Source organism: Kogia breviceps, chromosome 8, assembly GCF_026419965.1.
Source record: "Kogia breviceps isolate mKogBre1 chromosome 8, mKogBre1 haplotype 1, whole genome shotgun sequence".
Classification (NCBI taxonomy): domain Eukaryota; kingdom Metazoa; phylum Chordata; class Mammalia; order Artiodactyla; family Physeteridae; genus Kogia; species Kogia breviceps.
The window spans coordinates 38,950,253-38,968,791 of record NC_081317.1 but is presented as its reverse complement, the minus strand read 5'-3'; the positions used below and the strand labels follow the sequence as shown (position 1 = coordinate 38,968,791).

The 18,539-nt window shown below is 36.7% G+C and overlaps 1 protein-coding gene across 2 annotated transcripts in view; it reads right to left on the bottom strand.

Moving 5' to 3' along the window:
- Positions 1-248: 248 nt before the first annotated feature.
- AGTPBP1 (ATP/GTP binding carboxypeptidase 1) overlaps positions 249-18,539 on the bottom strand; it is a 178,089-nt gene continuing 159,798 nt past the window's right edge. For both annotated transcript variants that reach the window (XM_059072436.2, XM_067041223.1), the window contains one exon: positions 249-989. In XM_059072436.2, the coding sequence (XP_058928419.1) occupies positions 812-989 (178 nt within the window). In that variant the 3' untranslated portion in view covers positions 249-811. The remainder of the gene's footprint in view (positions 990-18,539) is intronic.

The following is an 18,539-nucleotide window of genomic DNA, read 5'->3' as shown; positions in this document are numbered from 1 at the left end:
CTGCAATGAGAAGCCCATGCACCACAAAGAAGAGTAGTCCCGGCTCGCTGCAACTAGAGAAAGCCCGCGCACAGCAACAAAGACCCAATGCAGCCAAAAATAAATTTAAAAAAAACTTAACACTAGTAAATTAAGCATTTTTACAAATTTTTATCAATGTTTTCAGATGTCAGATTATCATAATATTCCCCCAAAGATTCTATAGACCAAATAATCTGAGCTGGTTAAAAAGAATGAAAAAATGAATGCAACATTTAATAGAGCTTTTATTTGTTTAACTTGGTAAATGTAGAATGTAATGGTTTCAAGGAAAACTCTGGAGTATTTCAGTCACAACTCAACAGTTAATATGATTCTGAAGAACAGTCTTATCTTCAATATCTACCCACCCTTACACAGACACATCTACAGGAATCCATGTACATACATATTAGTTTTCAACAACCCAGGATTCTCAACAACTCTAGAATTTAGATTTTATATTCTCACACACTTCAAAATTATCCATTTGATGCAGGATATAACCATAAGGAGATGAAAATTCATGCAATGATACTCAGGTTTTGAAAAAGTAAATCCAATATTTGATACTTCAATGCTATGTAAAGTGCATTGAATATCTAAAATAAAACAAATGCCAATTTCATCATGAATTAATAACATATTTATTGTCTTGAAACCAAAGAGGCCCAAGCTGCTTTCTGTCTTTCTGAGTCACCTCTCTATACACTCATTGCTCTCAAACTTCCTGTGTAATGAAAACCAAGATATTTCATTTCTTCTATGCAGTTCACAAGAGATGGCAAAGGGCTCAAGGTAGGTATGTTCTTGATAATTCAGAGTCAGAAAGTACTTCTTCTTGTGCAGAAGGTTCATAGTCTCCTGCATTTTCAGCCAATTCAATATCTAACTCATCATTACTTTCTGCACTGTAATCAACTTCTTCAAGGAATCGAGGTTCATCTTCATCCAAAACATAAGTGGTGGGGCTGTAGCCAAAGCACATGGAACACACAAGATTTCGTTAGTTTTCAAGGCTCTAATATAAGATTATTTGGCCATGCCGGATTAACTTTGATTTCAATATAATATAAGTAATTTGGGTTAATTTTTAAAATGTTACCCAAATAAACAAATTAAGTAATTTGTAATAGTGGAAATCTATTGCATTGATAATAAAGGGTGAAATGCTAATTTCTAATTATCTGACAAGAGTGTCAATATATATGCTACAATTAGATAGCTACAAAAAACAATGGACTCTCTCATTAGGTTACTTCTTTGAATGATTCCATCAATTTGCAGACTCTGAAAGTGTATTTTAATCACTATAAATCAAGTAACAGATAATTTCAACAGGCTTTATAAGAAACTGTGGTATCTAATTGGTTCCTCCAGTAATGCCCTGAAACCACTTATTCTAAGTCTGTAAAGTAATTATTTGCCATAAAAACGGCCCATATACCCATCCTCACAGTTTCCACTGGTCAAGAATAAAAATGAAAAACAAGTGAACACTCCATACCCAGATTAATTACTTTCCCTTGGGACACAGAAGAAGATATTTGCTAAAAGCACTAAGTGCTTCTAAATATTTCATTAGGCAGGCTGTTTGGGATTAAGACAACCCTTCCACTAGGGTAACATATTCTTTCCTCTTCAAAAAAAAATCACAGTATTCTGATTTCTCCCAATTGGGGAGATTTTACACACACATACACACACACACACACACACACACACACACACAGAAAAAAAAAAAGAAACACTACAGAAACATTTCAACGTCCCCATTTTGTGACCAAAACGATCTCAGCTTCATATATATATATATATATATGTTTGCTTATATCCCACCTCCTTCCCATTGCTGATACAATTAAAAGCTATAAAATCAGACAGTAAAAGGGGAACAATAATCTTGTCAAATGAGCAGAGAGATATTAGGCACCTAAAATAAAAGAATTCCTGCAACTGAATATTAAATTCAGTTCAGATATCTGGAAGTTTAAACAGGAAAGACAAGTTAATGGATTATATTGTTCTAATTTTCTGAGACAAGAAGGCAAAACTCATCTGGTGAGAGTATCTTTTTTCCTAGAATTGTTTTAATCTTGCTAATTAAGGAAAAGAGAATAACACATTGCAAAACCACCTTGATCTTGTATAGTAAACTTCCTCTTAAATGCTGAGAGCTTGCACCATGATACAGTAGTCCTGATAAATCAAGCTGAATGGTTTGGAAGGTTGTGTAAGACTTTACAATGCATCTAACATTCACAAGAGCAATTTCACCATTATGCAACTAAAATATCATCACTCTGTTAGGTTTTTAGAAGAAAAAAGTTGCATTAAAAAATTCTTTGACTTTAAAATGACAATTATTCTCTTTCTTTCTTTTGAAAAACTGTTAATTCATTCCATCTTGACCTTGGTGTTTCAAATTCTCAGGTTGTCCCAGGGAAGCTACATACTAAAATATTAATCAATTTGAACAAAGGGAAAGAGTTTAAAGAAAAAGCCTAGTCTTATAAGCTGTAAGTCAATAAGGAAACTGAAGGAGAGAAGTTAATTTAGGGACAATAAAGATGCCCAGGATCAAGCCACAGAAGCTTCCAGAAAATAAGAAGACTTGAAGCTGGTATCAGATGCTGGCAAGAACTTTCAGACAGAGAAGCACAAGCTGGAAGGCAAGCTCCTGGAAATTCAGAAGAAAACCCACAATAAAGAACGTTCAGGGCTCTGGATACAGAAAATAATTTAAAACTGTAAGTTCTTGGTTTTGGCTTATTCATATGCCGCCTGTGACATGAACTCCATTCACGTTCTGGCATCACCCATTCTAAGAGCCAGGAGTGGACTAGTTTCATGTTCTTAGCCCACTGCTGTAACCCACACTGGCCCTGATATTTGACTCCTGTTTCTGTGGATCCTAACAAAATCATGTTCCTAGCCCAGCTTCATTAAGGTCTACACCACAGCTGAAATATTCGGTACATCCTGCAATGGTAACGGGGCCAACAGTGCTAACTTATGGTGGGGAGGGGGGCAGAGGGGACAGGATAGGTCAGTAGATCTGGGTTTAAGGAACTAGGGGGATACTGAGATGAGGAAAGAGAAGGAAGAATACAACCCCCATCGCCCACTGAAAGCAGCCTTCTTACTGGCACTTTAGATGTTCTTCTTTTATTAAAGCCCACCTGCCCTTTCTCTATACATGCCCTTTGTACCCTGCACATTCTATCTGATGCTTCTCATATGCATTTGAAACCATCTATTGAGGGCCTGCCTTCTCAGTACTAAATCATAGGTGTCTCTTGGCACCGCCTGCCGGCTCCCAGACTACCTGATACACTGTAGCCCTGAACATATGTTTGCTGAACTCTATGAGAAGCCACAAGGTTGACAAGATCATCCATTTTCATATCATCCAATCCCAGTGATTTTACCTTAGTGAAAAAACTTAAGGCACTAGATCAATCCTAACAACTCAGCTTTACTTTTATTAATAATTCCAACATATGTTTTGAGCACTTTACAACTTAGGAAGTTCCTGCACACACATGATCTCACAATAACCTTCACTTCAGAGAAAGACTAAGGTAATTTGCCCTAGTGTTATAAAACAATCCGTTTATATCAGCAGACAGGAATTCAAATATTATTTTAATCATTAAAACATCTAATTTTTTTATTGGGGTACAGTTGTTTTATAATGTTGTGTTAGTTTCTACTGTACAGCGAAGTGGAGTTCCCTGTGCTATACAGCAGGTTCTCATTAGTTGTTTATTTTATACATATTAATGTATAGGTGTTAATCCCAATCTCCCAATTCATCCCACCCCACCTTTCCCCCCTTGGTGTCTAATCAACATTTAATTATTTCCCATCACTACTACATTGCTTTTCCCACCACTACTTCCTTGTTCCCCTCATTTTCTTCACATATGTTTACTCCTTTTGCCCTGTTTTTGTTTCATTCTAGTAGCTGTTCCATATATACCTGCCTTAATATCCTTCTATTCTGGATTTTAGAAACATTTCATTCTAAAAGAGAATAGCATTTTAATTCAAAAACAAATCCTCCTCATGCTGCTACAGGGAAAATCTCAAAACTTTCCCCCAAAGGGGATTCTCACAGGACAAATCATTGAAATTCTCTGTTGTATGGTATCGTTATGATGTGGAAAAGGTTTATTAATTCTGCTTCATTCAGATTCAGAAAGTTTTCTGGCTATCCTTATGTTAAACTATTAAGCACTGCACAAAATTAAACCTAAAAAATTGTCTCCCTCAAACATACGCTCATCTGCTGCCATTACAGCTGTTCTGACATCCGAGACACCAGGGTGTAGACCCTCAGCTCTGTTACCTGTACAAGCACGGAGGAAATATGGAGTTGGAAAGTCTGGGTTTGTGCCTCTACTCCTCTGTTAACCAGCTGCGTGATCTTAAACAAGTCACTTACTTGCTCCAAGCACCAGTTTTTCTCAAGTGTAAAGCAGCCCCACCACCTCACAAAGTGGTCTGGCTCAAATTAGATAGTAAATGGGAAAGCATTTGAAACTCCTAAGCTGCACAAATATAAAATGTCATTATGACATTAATAAAACCTACCTTGTTAAAGAAAAAAAGTAAATCAATCTTTCTCAATTCCTAAAGAGTCCAGGTGATGGGCTGCGCCAAGCCCAGCAGACTAAAAATGCTGCCTTACCTTTGTAACTCAGGATCCTCCCTTAACCCTGCACTCTTTTACAATTCTGAGATCAACCTACCTGTTTTCAGACAGTAAAATTTTAAAATAAATAAATAAAGATACCCTGGAATTTGTAAATAAGTTTTAGAATTTCTGAAACTTATTTACAAACAGAAGAATATTCCATTGCCCACATTGTCAGAAATTTGTGACTCGCTGACTGTGTCTTTCGTGTGTTGAAATGTTAAGTCTAAGGTGAAAGAAAATCTCTATCTGCACAAATATTGGAGAGTATTTTACTTATATAATTTGATTCCTACCCTATAGCCTCTACTAAATATCACAGTTAACAAAATTATCCATAAAAAACACAAATAACAACTTTTGTCAGTCTTAAGTGCCCACGGCATACATATAAGTACTTGCACGCACATTCACATGCAACACACACACACACACACATACACACACACATGACTGTACAGAATGTTTAAAAAGAGATTACCTATTTGGAAAAAAAAGGAAAGTAAGTTGCTAATTTACTGATACTTTGTTGGAAAAAAAGTGTAACAGTTGCCTTTGGTTAACAGTAAGTCACTAAACTCCAACTTAGTTTGCTATTGATCTAAAAACACTCCTTGTGCATAATGAGAGCATTAAATGGTTTATTCTCAAATAATACAGGACAGCTCCAAAAACTGAAACCATTCCCTTTCAGTAATTTTGCTTAGTCATTTGGAAGATGCAAGATATAAGGAAAGTACAGGGGAATTTTGGAGTTAGACATGGATGCAATTCCTGGTTCTGTCAGGATTTACTAGATGGATGACCTTGATAAATTCATCTCTGAGCCTCGATCTACACACATATGTAGAGGGGTTACAATTCCATCTGTCTCTGGTCATGCTCAGTAGAACATTAAAATCTCTGAGATAACAATCCAACTTAACAGAAATTCGGAATGGGCACGCGTGTTGGGGGTCCCAAGACCACCCCAGGTTTAGTGATTTGCTAGGGAGACTCAACAGGATTCAGCACGGAGTTGTATTCAAAGCTATGACTTATTACAGTGAAAGGATACAAAGAAAAATCAACCAAGAGAAAAAGTACATGGGGCAAAGTCCAGAGGAAACCAAGGGCAGGCAAGGGCAATGGCTAAGAGGCAGCGTAGTCATCAGAGCTTTCAGCAATTTCAAAAGGATGAAGGCAAAAATTGGAGTTCAGAGCTGCGAAGTTTCCTGAAGGAAGGGAGTTACAGAGATGTGACCCCCAACAATTCTGACCTAGAGGTATTTGACAAATTCTTAAAATACACAATGCAAGAAGCGGAAAAGCAAAGCAGAAAGTAGCAAAACAAATAAAACAGAAAATAACAGAATTTTTGGCCCTCTTGTGGTGCTAAAGAAAGGAGAAACACTGGGCCTTCAATTGTGACCTCTGGAGGGCTACAACTTAGAAAGGGGGGAGGGGTGAACCGAGAATTACACAAGCTTCATAAGTTTTGCAAACCCATCTCAAGTCAGCTCAGCTCCTCACTCATTTGGGGCGATCTGCCCTACTCTACGGCCTGCCGGAGGACAGTATGAATCCTCTTTGAATGAATATGTACTCTTCTTATTCTGATATATTATATTCTTATTTTGAAGTCTCAAATAGACACCTATGTGAGAAGAATAACTTCATTCTTCCAAGAGGCTACCAAGAATTTAACACATAAATATCTATAAATATATCTGGTCATCCAATGTCTTGTCCAGCTAAGTCTTAGAGACTAACAATGACTAACTTGACACCTACCTGAATCTCAATGATAAGGATGATCATTGCCTCCTCTTATGATAAGCCTCAAAGCTTTCATTATAGTCAAATCTGGCCTGTGGTCCTAAGTGCTCACTTAAGTCCCAGTTATTTTTCTAGATGATTTCAATTTCCTCTCTATTTGTGGGTACAACACCATTCACTGACTTAGTACAAACACACAAATGGTTCACTTTCAGTTATAAGCAACTATGATTTCCAGGGGACTTGGAAGTTGTGATATTATCTTCAATTACATGGCATGATTTATCTGCCTAGAAAATATTCCAGTAGCAATTATAGCTATAAGAATTTTCTACGTGGTAGTAATAAATGACTCTCATATGCAAACCAGACTCAAATATGTGTATCACAGTCATTAAAAAGGAAGATCCATTTTTAAGATTAGCTTGATTAAATGGTAAACTGTACATTAAAAATGATGCACATTAATATTAGTAAGCTTTACTATACTAGATATTGCTGTGAACATTTGGCCACAAATGATCTATACTGACAGACTCTTCTTGACCAAACTTGAGGCAGGGTCCTCTGAGTCCTCTTTCTGACTTGGCCCTGACCTGGGTCTCTGTCCTTAGTTCAGTGGCTCTGCCTGCTTATTCCAGGTTTACCAAGAATCTTGCTGAGTCTGTTAATCCCTTACTCTCGGTATCTGATCACCCTGGCCTGCTTTCAGCAAAAATTCTGTCATGCCCATTTAGCCAGAATCTCCCTTACCCCTGATGTTTCCTCTTAGAAATTTTCCATCCACAAATTCCCACTCTATACCTCAGCTATAAATCTCCACTCTTCCATACTGTATTTCAGAGTTGAACTCAACTCACCCCTACTGCAAAACCCCACCGTAGCAGTCCTCCTGAATTAAGTCTGCCTTGCTGTTCTTTAACAAGTATCATGAATAATTTTTTTTTCTTTAACAATATTAATTTAATTTTCTCAGAAGAAAAAGTTCTTATATATTTACAAATAAACACTAGCTTCACATAAAGAAAGTGTGGTTAATTGGAGGATACTGTTTCATTCTAATGTTAATAGTGTGCAGCAATCAGTTACCAGTAACTTCCAGCTATCCTCTCTTATACTTCTAGGGACAGGGTAGAGCCTTCAACTAAGAACATTATGATGTTAACTGGTCCATAGACCTGTACTCATTTCCTATACCTTAATAGAAATGTACTCTACATTTATCAAAACACATCAAATTAGATTTTTAAAGAAGCATTCACACAAAATAGAACTAATGTTAAGCATGTTTTAAAGGCTTTCTTCAGCTTAAGTCCTATTAATTTTATTAGTTGCATTAGGAAAAATTTATCATCAACTTTTCTTATGTCTTTGTATATGCACAAAAAGGAATTAAGTAGTGATACATGGATGAATCTCAAAAACAAAGGTAACTGAAAGAAGCCAGACACAAAAGTCACATACTGTATGATTTCATTAATTTGAAACATCTAGAATAGGTTAATTCATAGAGGCAGAAAGCAGATTAGTGGTTCAGGGGCTGAAAATGCTGCTTAATGAGTATGAGGGTCTCCTTCGTGGGTGATTAAAAAAAGTTTGGGTACTACAGAGGTGATTGATGGTTGTAAAATATTGTAAACAAACTAAATACTATTAAATTGTTCACTTTAAAAATGGTAAATTTCATGTTGTGTGAATTTCACCTTAATTTAAAAAAACAGGTCCAAATACAGTTTGATTATAAGATAATAAGTAGGCTTCATTTAAACACGGCTATATTTTTTATTACAATAAAACACTGTATAGAGTTTGGTATTTTTCAACTTCACTTTCCCATAATGTTTCAAACATACTTAAAACCATATGCCTATTATCCTGAAATTTAGTCACCATCACAATTTCCTAATGAGAAGTATTGTTAAACACTTTATCAGTTTTCAAATCCTTTAAAAGAGGGCCACTGAGAATACTGCTTAGTTCAGGTAACAGGTAAAATAAAAACACTTTTGTTAAGTTCAAAAACACTATATAGCTGTGTATGGTCAGGCCACTCAAGATGGCTGTTCTCTTGCTCCCTGTACATCCCCCACTCAAGGAGTGCCTGCCTCTCACCCACACCCTACTGGCATGACTGACCTTCCCTCTTAATCACAGAGCCTAATAAGTAACTTGCCCTATGCCCCATCCTCCCACCCCTACCCCCAGCTTAGTGACCTTCTACTCTTCAGATCAGAATGGCTCCACCTGCTAGTTTATCAAAGGGGCTGTGAGGGATGGGCTCTTCTGCTTGTTTCCCTGGTAACTGGTGAGCCAATCTGATGCCAATTCTCTGTGTAACTGGTAACACCCACCCCCACCACCGGTAGTGAAGACTGCGGCCATGTCCTGCCTGCTGTCTCTTTCCAGGACCTTGCATCGGACATGTAAGAGTCACTATCCAATAAACCAAAGATATCTTTAGCTGTCAGTGGGCTCGCTCTTTGGTTTTAAGGCTGGGCAATTACAAGGTGTGCAGGACTGTAGGGTGTAGCCTAACAAGCTTTAAGTTTTTAAATGAGTTCTACCAACATCCTCAGCTTTGACCTAAAAGAAACACACCCCCTAGGAAAGACATAATGCAGACTTAAGTGTTGTATGAAATGGAATTTTTTTTTTTTTTTTTTTTTTTTTGCAGTACACGAGCCTCTCACTGTTGTGGCCTCTTCCGTTGCGGAGCACAGGCTCCGGACGTGCAGGCCCAGCGGCCATGGCTCATGGGCCCAGCTGCTCTGCGGCACGTGGGATCCTCCCAGACTGGGGCACGAACCTGCGTCCCCTGCGTTGGCAGGTGGACTCTCAACCACTGCGCCACCAGGGAAGCCCTGAAATGGAATTTTTATTACACAACAAATACAATTGGGTAAAATTAAAATGATTTGTGTGTGGCAATTTCCAACAAATGCCCTAAGAATATAAAACATAATTAATTTTCAACCACAGGCTTCAGTGAGAAGCAAGTTCTATAACTTAAGGTGAACATAGTGGACCTCAAAAGCCACTAAGATGATGGGAAAAAAAATAACTTTTTAAAAAAGGATAAACCTATAAAAAAGAAAACTGGAGAGGAGACAATAGCAAAGAAGAGATATCAACAAAATGTTGGAGGATGGAGGAAGATGGATGAAATTAGTAGGTCTGAGTTCTAACTTCCTCCAATTTGCTGAGCATCTACAGTAGGGGAAGCCAAGGAAAAAATGCCGATTTGTATTACAAAGCCCTAGAACAGTTCAGGAATTGAAGATAATGGTTATATGGGGGAACTGAAAACAGAATTGGTTAAAAGGTATTATAAAGAGCAATTAGAACTTTAGATCCCCTTGCTTGGGCCATGCCCTAGTTCAAAGAGATGGAAAGGTGACTTTCTAAAGACTTTTTATCAGAGAGGCTATTCACTTAGGGCAAAAGACAGAAATGGGGTAAAGGTGAGGAGAGTAAGTGAAAGTTTGCTCAAAATAAGTCCTACTAGGCTCCCAGAATGCTGGCTTATGCGTCTGGGCAATATTTCTCAATTTCTAAAAATCATGCTCCCAAGTTTTTTCTAGAGTTTTTTCCCGCTAATCCCCCCTTAATTAACTACAATTAAGAATTAAAATGATAAATTTCACATCAGATTAGACCCAGCTAAAGGAAGCATGGGTGAATTAAAGGTTGGTTAGAAAAAACATCCAAAAAAAGCAGATGGACAAAAGAATAGAAACTTATTCATGACAATAAAAGACACAGAGGATATAGTTAAAAAGGTCAAACTTAAAAGTAAATGGAGGGGCTTCCCTGGTGGCACAGTGGGTAGGAATCCACCTGCCAATGCAGGGGACATGGGTTCGAGTCCTGGTCCAGGAAGATCCCACATGCCATGGAGTAACTAAGCCCATGCACCACAACTACCAAGCCTGCGAGCCTAGAGCCCATGCTCTGCAACAAGAGAAGCCACTGCAATGAGAAGCCTGCGCAGAGCAATGAAGAGTAGCTCCTGCTCACCGCAACTAGAGAAAAGCCCACGTACAGCAACAAAGACCCAGGGCAGCCAAAAATAAAATAAATTAATTTAAAAAAAAAAAAGTAAATGGAGTCCCAGAAACAGGGAGATATTGGAGCAGAATCAATGTTTGAAGAGAAAATGGCTAAGAATTTCCCCAAACTGATAGAAGACATCAAGCCACAAATTTAAGCAATCTTGTGAATCCCAAGCAAAATAAATAAAATCACATCTAAGTTAAACCCCTAAATAACTAAAGACTAAGAGAAATTCATAAAAGCAACTTAACCTTAAAAGATAGATCACGTTCAAAGGGGCAACAATCAGACTAATGGCTGACTTGACAACTCAGTGGTAGAAGACTGAAGACAATAGAATGATTCCTCAACATGCTGAAAAACGTCGCTCTATCCAAAAAAACACCCCTCAAAAATGAAGGTGAAGACTTAAGAGTATTCCTTGAGTAGAAGAAAAATTACCCCAGACAAAAACTGATACAAAGAAAGAAATGAGAAAAGGGGCGGGGAGTGGTGAGGCAGTAAATGTGTGGTGAGATCCAATGACTGCATAAAACAGTAATAACAGCTACAAAGTGTAAAATGCTCATAGTATACTCTATCTGACAACAGCAGTACATATATTGAGAGGGGGTTAAATGGAGTTAACATACAAAGGATCCTATATTGTCCCAAGAGATAAAAATTCACATTTATATTGACTTTGAATATAAATAAGAATATGTTTTATATAATATAAATGTAAAAAGTTTAGTTTAAATAAATCAAATATAAATCTTTTTAAAAACACAGGGCAAGTAGAACAAACAAAGCAAATAATAAGCAGGTAGATTTAAATATAAATATGTCAATAATTATAATAAATGTAAATGAACTAATGTTCCAATTAAAAGATAACTGTCAGACTAAAATTTTACAAAAACAACTATATTCTGCTTACAATATATTTACATATAAGGAGACAGAAGGTTAAAAACAAACACTAAATAAAAAGAAAGCTAGTTATAGCTTATATACATGTAATACCAACATGGTTAAAGAATCTGTCTGCTTTTTTTTTTTTTTTTTTTTTTTTTTTGTGGTATGCGGGCCTCTCACTGTTGCAGCCTCTCCAGCCGCAGAGCACAGGCTCCGGACGCGCAGGCTCAGTGGCCACGGCCCACGGGCCCAGCTGCTCCGCAGCATGTGGGATCTTCCGGGACCGGGGCACGAACCCGTGTACCCTGAATCGACAGGCGGATTCTCAACCACTGCGCCACCAGGGAAGCCCTGTCTGCTTTTTAATATAAAGTCTTATATTCAGAAGTTTTAAGCATTCCAAGTAAAATAATTTTACAGATCAGTAGTTTTTAAGCTTTGTTCAACTTCTAATTGATTTTTAGATTCCAATTATTGTTTTTAAAACTAAAGTATCTTCTATTAAATGAAGCATTGGTATATATACTAAATGGAACAACTGGGAAATTATTTTTCGTAATTATCAAAGATTCACTTTGAATAAGTCTCTTACCTTTTTCTTAAGTTTATTTAAACAAACTCAAATGTTATGTGCCAAATACCTACAGGTTTATGGTGTTGTGAAGACTAATTATTTGTCATCTATAAATGAGTCACTGATTACCTTGACAAAGGCATTTAATGTTTACTATTCTTGCCGCTGCAATGATTCCAAGTTTACTTGATATAAATTGCCTATAGAAAATAAATTAGTTCACAACAAATAAATACTCTACCTTGAGAAACAGTTAGTTAAACCTGAAGAAGATAAAACTAAATTGAGAGCTACTATGTGGCATAAAACCATCCACATTGTACACAGAAACAAAAGCATAAATTTGACAGGGGAAGATGGGTTTGAAGGATTTTTAAGGGTCAACTCACTAAAAAAAAAATGGGAAGAACTTATATTCATTCAGATGATACCTCAGGTTCACATTAAAACCAGGAAACAGAAAGTTACCAAGGACAAAGAAAGGATCCAGAAGAGTACAGACAATAAAGAGAAAAGGACAGGAAGGTAATCTTAGTAAAAGTAAGTGGTTTCCTAGTTCCATCTCTAATTCCATCATTTGCCTTTTTCACTCCAATATGAAAAAGTGGCTTCACCTGCTTCTGATTCCATATTCAATCATCAAGACCTCTCCATTGCCACCTGATACTGTCTCCTCAAACAATCATTGCCACGTTACCTCCTTATATGAGCTCTCATCCCCTTCTCAAACATGAATGATTCCAAACAGTTTCCTCAAGGGTTTTCTTGCCTCTACCTTCCCAGCTTCAATCAAATCTTTACACTATTTTCAGGCAAAAACCACCAATTAGCATACTCCACCCAGTGGCTTCAAAACTGCCTACTGCTTAAAGGATAAAGTCTAACATCCTTACACTGATATTTAGGGTACTGTAAGACCTTTCCCCCAACCAACAAGCAATCCAACCCAATTGAATCTGAAAATCTTATGTAGCAACCTACCACTTCCTCAACTCAATATGTGACTGCACTATGCAAGGCACCATTAGACAATGTTGAAAGGCATAAATATGGTCCCTGAGGTTAACTAGAAGTTAGCTAGGTAGGTGTGACTGACAGACTTCTCTCAGAAGCTGGTTTAGACAAGTACATGCTTTGAGATCCTTATTATCCTTGCTCTAACCACAGAGCAATGATAGATAAAATATAAGACAGGAAAATAAAAAAGACACAGTTGCATACAGAAACAAGATAAACATCTCCTTGGACCAGAAAAAGCATAGAGGCACAAAAATAGGTTATGGGTCTCTGAATTCCAGGTCCAAGAGCAGGCAGCAGTAGCTCCTTCAAAATAACAGGGAGGCTTAAGTGTCCTAGAGCCAGGGAATTAAATCCAGACTCATAGCAGTCGAGCAGCTGGAGTGAGGCTTTCCACTTTAGAAAGGAGGCTGAAAAAATAAGGCTGAAACTTCTGCCTAAGGCTAAGATTTTATAAAGTTGCAATTATTAACTCAGAAAAGAGACAAAGCAGCAAAGTCAGAATCCTCATGAACACAGTCACTTGTCCAGCAAAATCCCCAGTATTGTTGAAGGACGGGAAGTAGGAAATACAAGACTAATAAAATGCTAGTGTAAGCTAATATAAGCTTGGACTGGAGCCTAGAGAGGGCCAGGTAGAAGCAACACAAAATCATTAAGGGATTAAGGGCAGAGACTTGAAAAAGCTGGGGGTTTGGGGGAAGCTCTCATTTAATATGAGCTTGCAAGTTACAAAACTCTTGAGAAACCGTGATGAGCTAACAACACAAAAATAATGGCATAATCTACAAATGACTATGAAAGTGTTTAGGGTCTTCAAAGAAGGGAAGAATAGTAGCCATAAGAATAAACAAGGAATGATGAAATTTTAAATGCAGAAACAAAAAAGAACCAATTAGATGTGAAATATATAATCTTTAAAATAAAATACTCCCATGAGATAAACTTTAGACCAGAAACAACTAAATTTAGTGAATTATAAAATGCTACTGAAGAATTTACCTAGACTGAAGTAGAGATAGAAAATGTGAAAAAGTTGTTAAGAGACATGTGGAGAACAGACAGAGATGCTCCAGTGTAGGAATTCTGGAAGAACAGAATAAAGGAACTGCCAAAGCAGCAATTTTCAAAAAAAAAAAAAGGTTGAGATTTTTTTCAAAATTGAAGAGTCCTCAAATTAAAAGTACATATTAAGTGTTAACCAAGGTATATTCTTTTTAATATACCACTCCTAAACACAATGCACTGAAACTGAATAGCACTGAGGATAAGGATAAAACCTTAATAAACAAGTGGAGGCATAGACATTTTGGTAGAGGAAAAAGCAAATGCAAAGACGTTAGGATGATAAAAAGATTTTCATGTTCTAGAATAGCACTACTCAAGGTATGGTCCACAAATTCTTTGTTATTGGTCCATGGCAACAAAAGCCTAGGAATTAAAATGAAGTGTTCAGAAACTTTTACAACAATTTTACATAAAATTATGTGTCTGGTGACTCTAATAACAGGAAATTGGAGCTTATATTTGCATTCCTTGGGGTGCCCTCTTCCATTTGTATAGTACTTCATTCTTACTGAATTTTAGTCAATTATCAATCCATAACAAATTGGAAAATAAAAACAAGACCTTTGCTAGTTTAGGAGTACTGTCATAAAAACTAAAAGATGGTCAGTGCGGTTGGAATGGTAAGAATACAGAGAGAGAGTAGGACAAGCTAAAGGGGGAAAGAAAGGTAAAGATAGCTCTTTCTGGACCTCAGAGACTCTGATAATGGATATAGGCCATATATGTGGAAAATAACTGAAGGACTTTAAGCAGGAAAGTGACTACTTCGTACAAAGAAACTGGAGGATACAAAAAAGTAGGGAAAGACCAGTCAGAGGCTATTGGAGTAGAGCAGGCAAGAGATGATGGCAGCCTGGACCAGTGTAATGGCAGAAGTGGTGGAGAGAAATAGAAAGACCTGAGAAATATTTTGAAGGTGAAATCAAAAAGCCCCAGGTGATGGACTGGATTAAGGGTAAGAGAGAGAGAAGGAGATGCCAAGAATAAGATTTCTTACAAGAGCAATTGGGTAGAGGGAGGTGGATACAGATGAACAGGTTTGTTTGGGGAGAAGTAGGAGAACAGAAGTCACGAGTTGAGTTTTAGACAAGTTAATTTTGTGTCCAAGTGTACAAAGTCAAGTCAGAAGTTGGATACGTAAATCTAGAGCTCAGAAGAGAGGTCTGGAAGATTATATGTATTCTGGAGTTATCAAGACACAGATGTAATTTAAAATCACTGGAATGAATATCACTTATGGAAGTGTGTAGGGTGAGAAGTTGAAAGAGGAGAAAAAACAAAGAAGATAGAGAAGAAACACTCAAAGGAAAGTTTTTGAACACCACAACCCCCGTTTTTGGTCTCAACAAACAAACCCAACTGATCTGTGTTACATTTACTATAGCTTTTATTTCCAAGGTAATTGTTATCAGTGATTGCCAATGCACAGCAAAACTAAAGGATGATTATCAAAAGCTAGGAGAAAGAGGGAAAGGTAAGAAATATGTCCAACCTCCCTCCCACCCATTTTACCAATAATGCAAATAATGACAAGAATTTACAATGATTCTTGAAAAGTTTCCAAGAAGCAATAAAAAGGACAGCCAAATGAGTAAGCAATCATTATTAAATAAGATTTTAAAATCATAAATGACAGGAGCTATGAGGAAACGATCTTTGTCAGTCTTGGTGGTGGGGGAGCAGTCTTAAAAGCAATGAGTATATACCAATAACTCCATTGGAAACTTTGGAGCTAGCTAGTTTCATCTTCAACCAACAATCAGAACCTCTCTCATTTCTCCTTATTCACTCTACCTGTATTAGAAACCAACTAAAACAAAAGAAAATAAGAATAACAGAAATCTACATTCAAGAAGCAGCACTTTGAATAACTGGACACCAGTAGTATACATTAGAAGTATCAACCTCAAAGAACAACTCCAGAAAGCTCTGCAGTCACCTTTTCCCTCAACTTACCATAATACCTGGTGCTTACAATACAGAAGTATTACACTAGCATAAGCTTCTAAACATTTTGAATTTTAATACATCCTGCATAGGATTTATCAGTTATCATTCCTTGCTTAAGAACATATACAGTTAATACTTCTCTTCTATAAAATCCACACTAACCTTCCCACGAAACTGAACACCTGCTCCCGTAATGCCTTCTTCAACATTAGCTTTTCTAAGCTCCAAGCAATCCTTTCCACCTTACCTAAATTAGTCTACTTCTTATTGCCAACTTTGTTTTCTTCATGTTAGCTCCTATTTCTTTACCAAGCCTCATTTACTATCTTTCAAGTCCTAGCCTAAAACTTACTAAATTAAGAAATTCATTCCACATAAATCCAGGTGATTTTAAATTACTTACTCAGTAACTTTTTTCTCAATATGTCTATGCAATTTTTAAATTTTGTAATTTTAAATATATTAATGTATTTTCTGTATTTTTTATAATCACCATCATGCCCCTTCACAAATGTAAATTGTGCTTTTTCTATTATACTGTCAGCTCCTTTCAGAACACTGTCTTTTGGGGAATAACAAAAGTATGAAACACAACGAAGAGCTCATGCCATGAGACCATTCTGTCAGGCTGGGAGAGGTGTCTGTTCTAACTAATGTGCAGAAATGAACAGAGTCAATAAAAATGAAGAACTAGGGGAATATGTTCCAAACAAAGAACAATAAAAATATCCAGAAGTAGATCTTAATGAAATAAAGGTAAGTGATTTACCTGATACACAGTTCAAAATAACGGTCATAAAGATGCACACCAAAGTTAGGAGAGTAATGCATGAACAAAGCAAGAACTTCAAAAAAGAGACAGAAAATATTAAAGATTCCCAAACAGAAATGATAGAGCTGCAGACTACAATAACTGCACTGAAAAATGCAATACGACAGTTTCAACAGCAGACTAGATCAAGTGGAAGAAAGGATCAGCAAACCTGAAAACGGCAGTGGAATTTTTTCAAACAAAGGTGCAAACAGAAATAATGAAAGAGTGAAAATAGCTTAAGATATGCATTATAGGGGTTCCAGAAAAAGAGCAGAGAAAAGGAGGCAGAAAGGTTATTCAAGAATTAATGGCTGAAAACTTCCCTAACTTGGGAAAAGAAAGAGATGGCAGACAGCTGGATCTAGGAAGCCTAGAAAGTACTAAAAAAGATAAATCCAAAAGGACTCACACCAAAACACATTATAATTAAATCATCAAAAGTTAAAGACAAGGAGAATCTTCAAAGTAGCAAGAGAAAAAGAAACTCATTACATACATAGGAACCCAGATAAGACCAAAAACAGATTTTTCAGCAGAAACCTTGCAGGCTAGAAGGGAGTAAGATGATATACTTAAAGTTCTGAAAGGAAAAAATTGCCAATCAAGAATACTCTACCTGGCAAAGTTGTCCTTCAGAACTGAAAAAGAGATATAAGTTTTCCAGATAAACAAATGATGAAGGAGTTCATCAACACTAGACCAGTCTTAAAAGAAATGTTAAAGGGAGTTCTTCAAGCTGAAACAAAAGGATACTAATTAGTAACAGGAAAACATGAAAGTATAAAACTCACAGGTAAAGGTAAACATATAGTTAAATTCAGAATATTCTAGTATTGCAATGGTGATGGTACATCACTTATAAATCTAGTTTGCAAGTTAAAAGGCAAAAGTATTAAAAATAAATGTAATTACAATAATTTGTCAATGGATATACAATGTGAAAAGATGCAAATTATAACATTAAACAAAATGTGAAGGAAGGGGAAGTCTTGGTATGCATTTAAAGTTAAGTAATTATCAGATTAAAATAGACTGTTTATATTTTAAATGTTTTACGTAAGAGCGGCAGCCTTGGCAAAAAAGAAAAAAAAATGTTTTATGTAAGCCTCAGTGCACTGCCAAAACCTATAGTAGATACACAAAAGATAAAGAATTAAAAGCATACCACTACTGTAAGTCCCCTACATACAAATGAGTTCCATTCTGAGAGCACACTCGTAAGTCCAACAAAATTAGCCTAGGTACCTAACTAGCACAATCGGCTACATAGTACTGTACTGTAATAGGTTTATAATATTTTTCACACAAATAATACATAAAAAACAAACAAACACAAAAAATAAAATATTTTTAATCTTACAGTACAGTACCTTGAAAAGTACAGTAGTACAGTAAAACAGCTGGCATACAGGGGCTGGCATCGAGTGAACAGGCAAGAAGAGTTACTGACTGGAGGAGGGAGAGGAGAGATGAGAGATGATAGAACTGAAGGATCACCAGCAATAGGAGATGGAGGGCAAGCTGCAACTTCACTCATGCCTGACACTGATGACATAGGTTCTGGTTCCTTGCTGGATTCAATTCTATCTACCCTCTTGAAAAAATGATCCAGGGATGTCTGGGTAGTAGCTCTTTTTTTCTCATCATAGGTGACACAGCAGCACTGGATTGCATTCTGAACAGCTGTT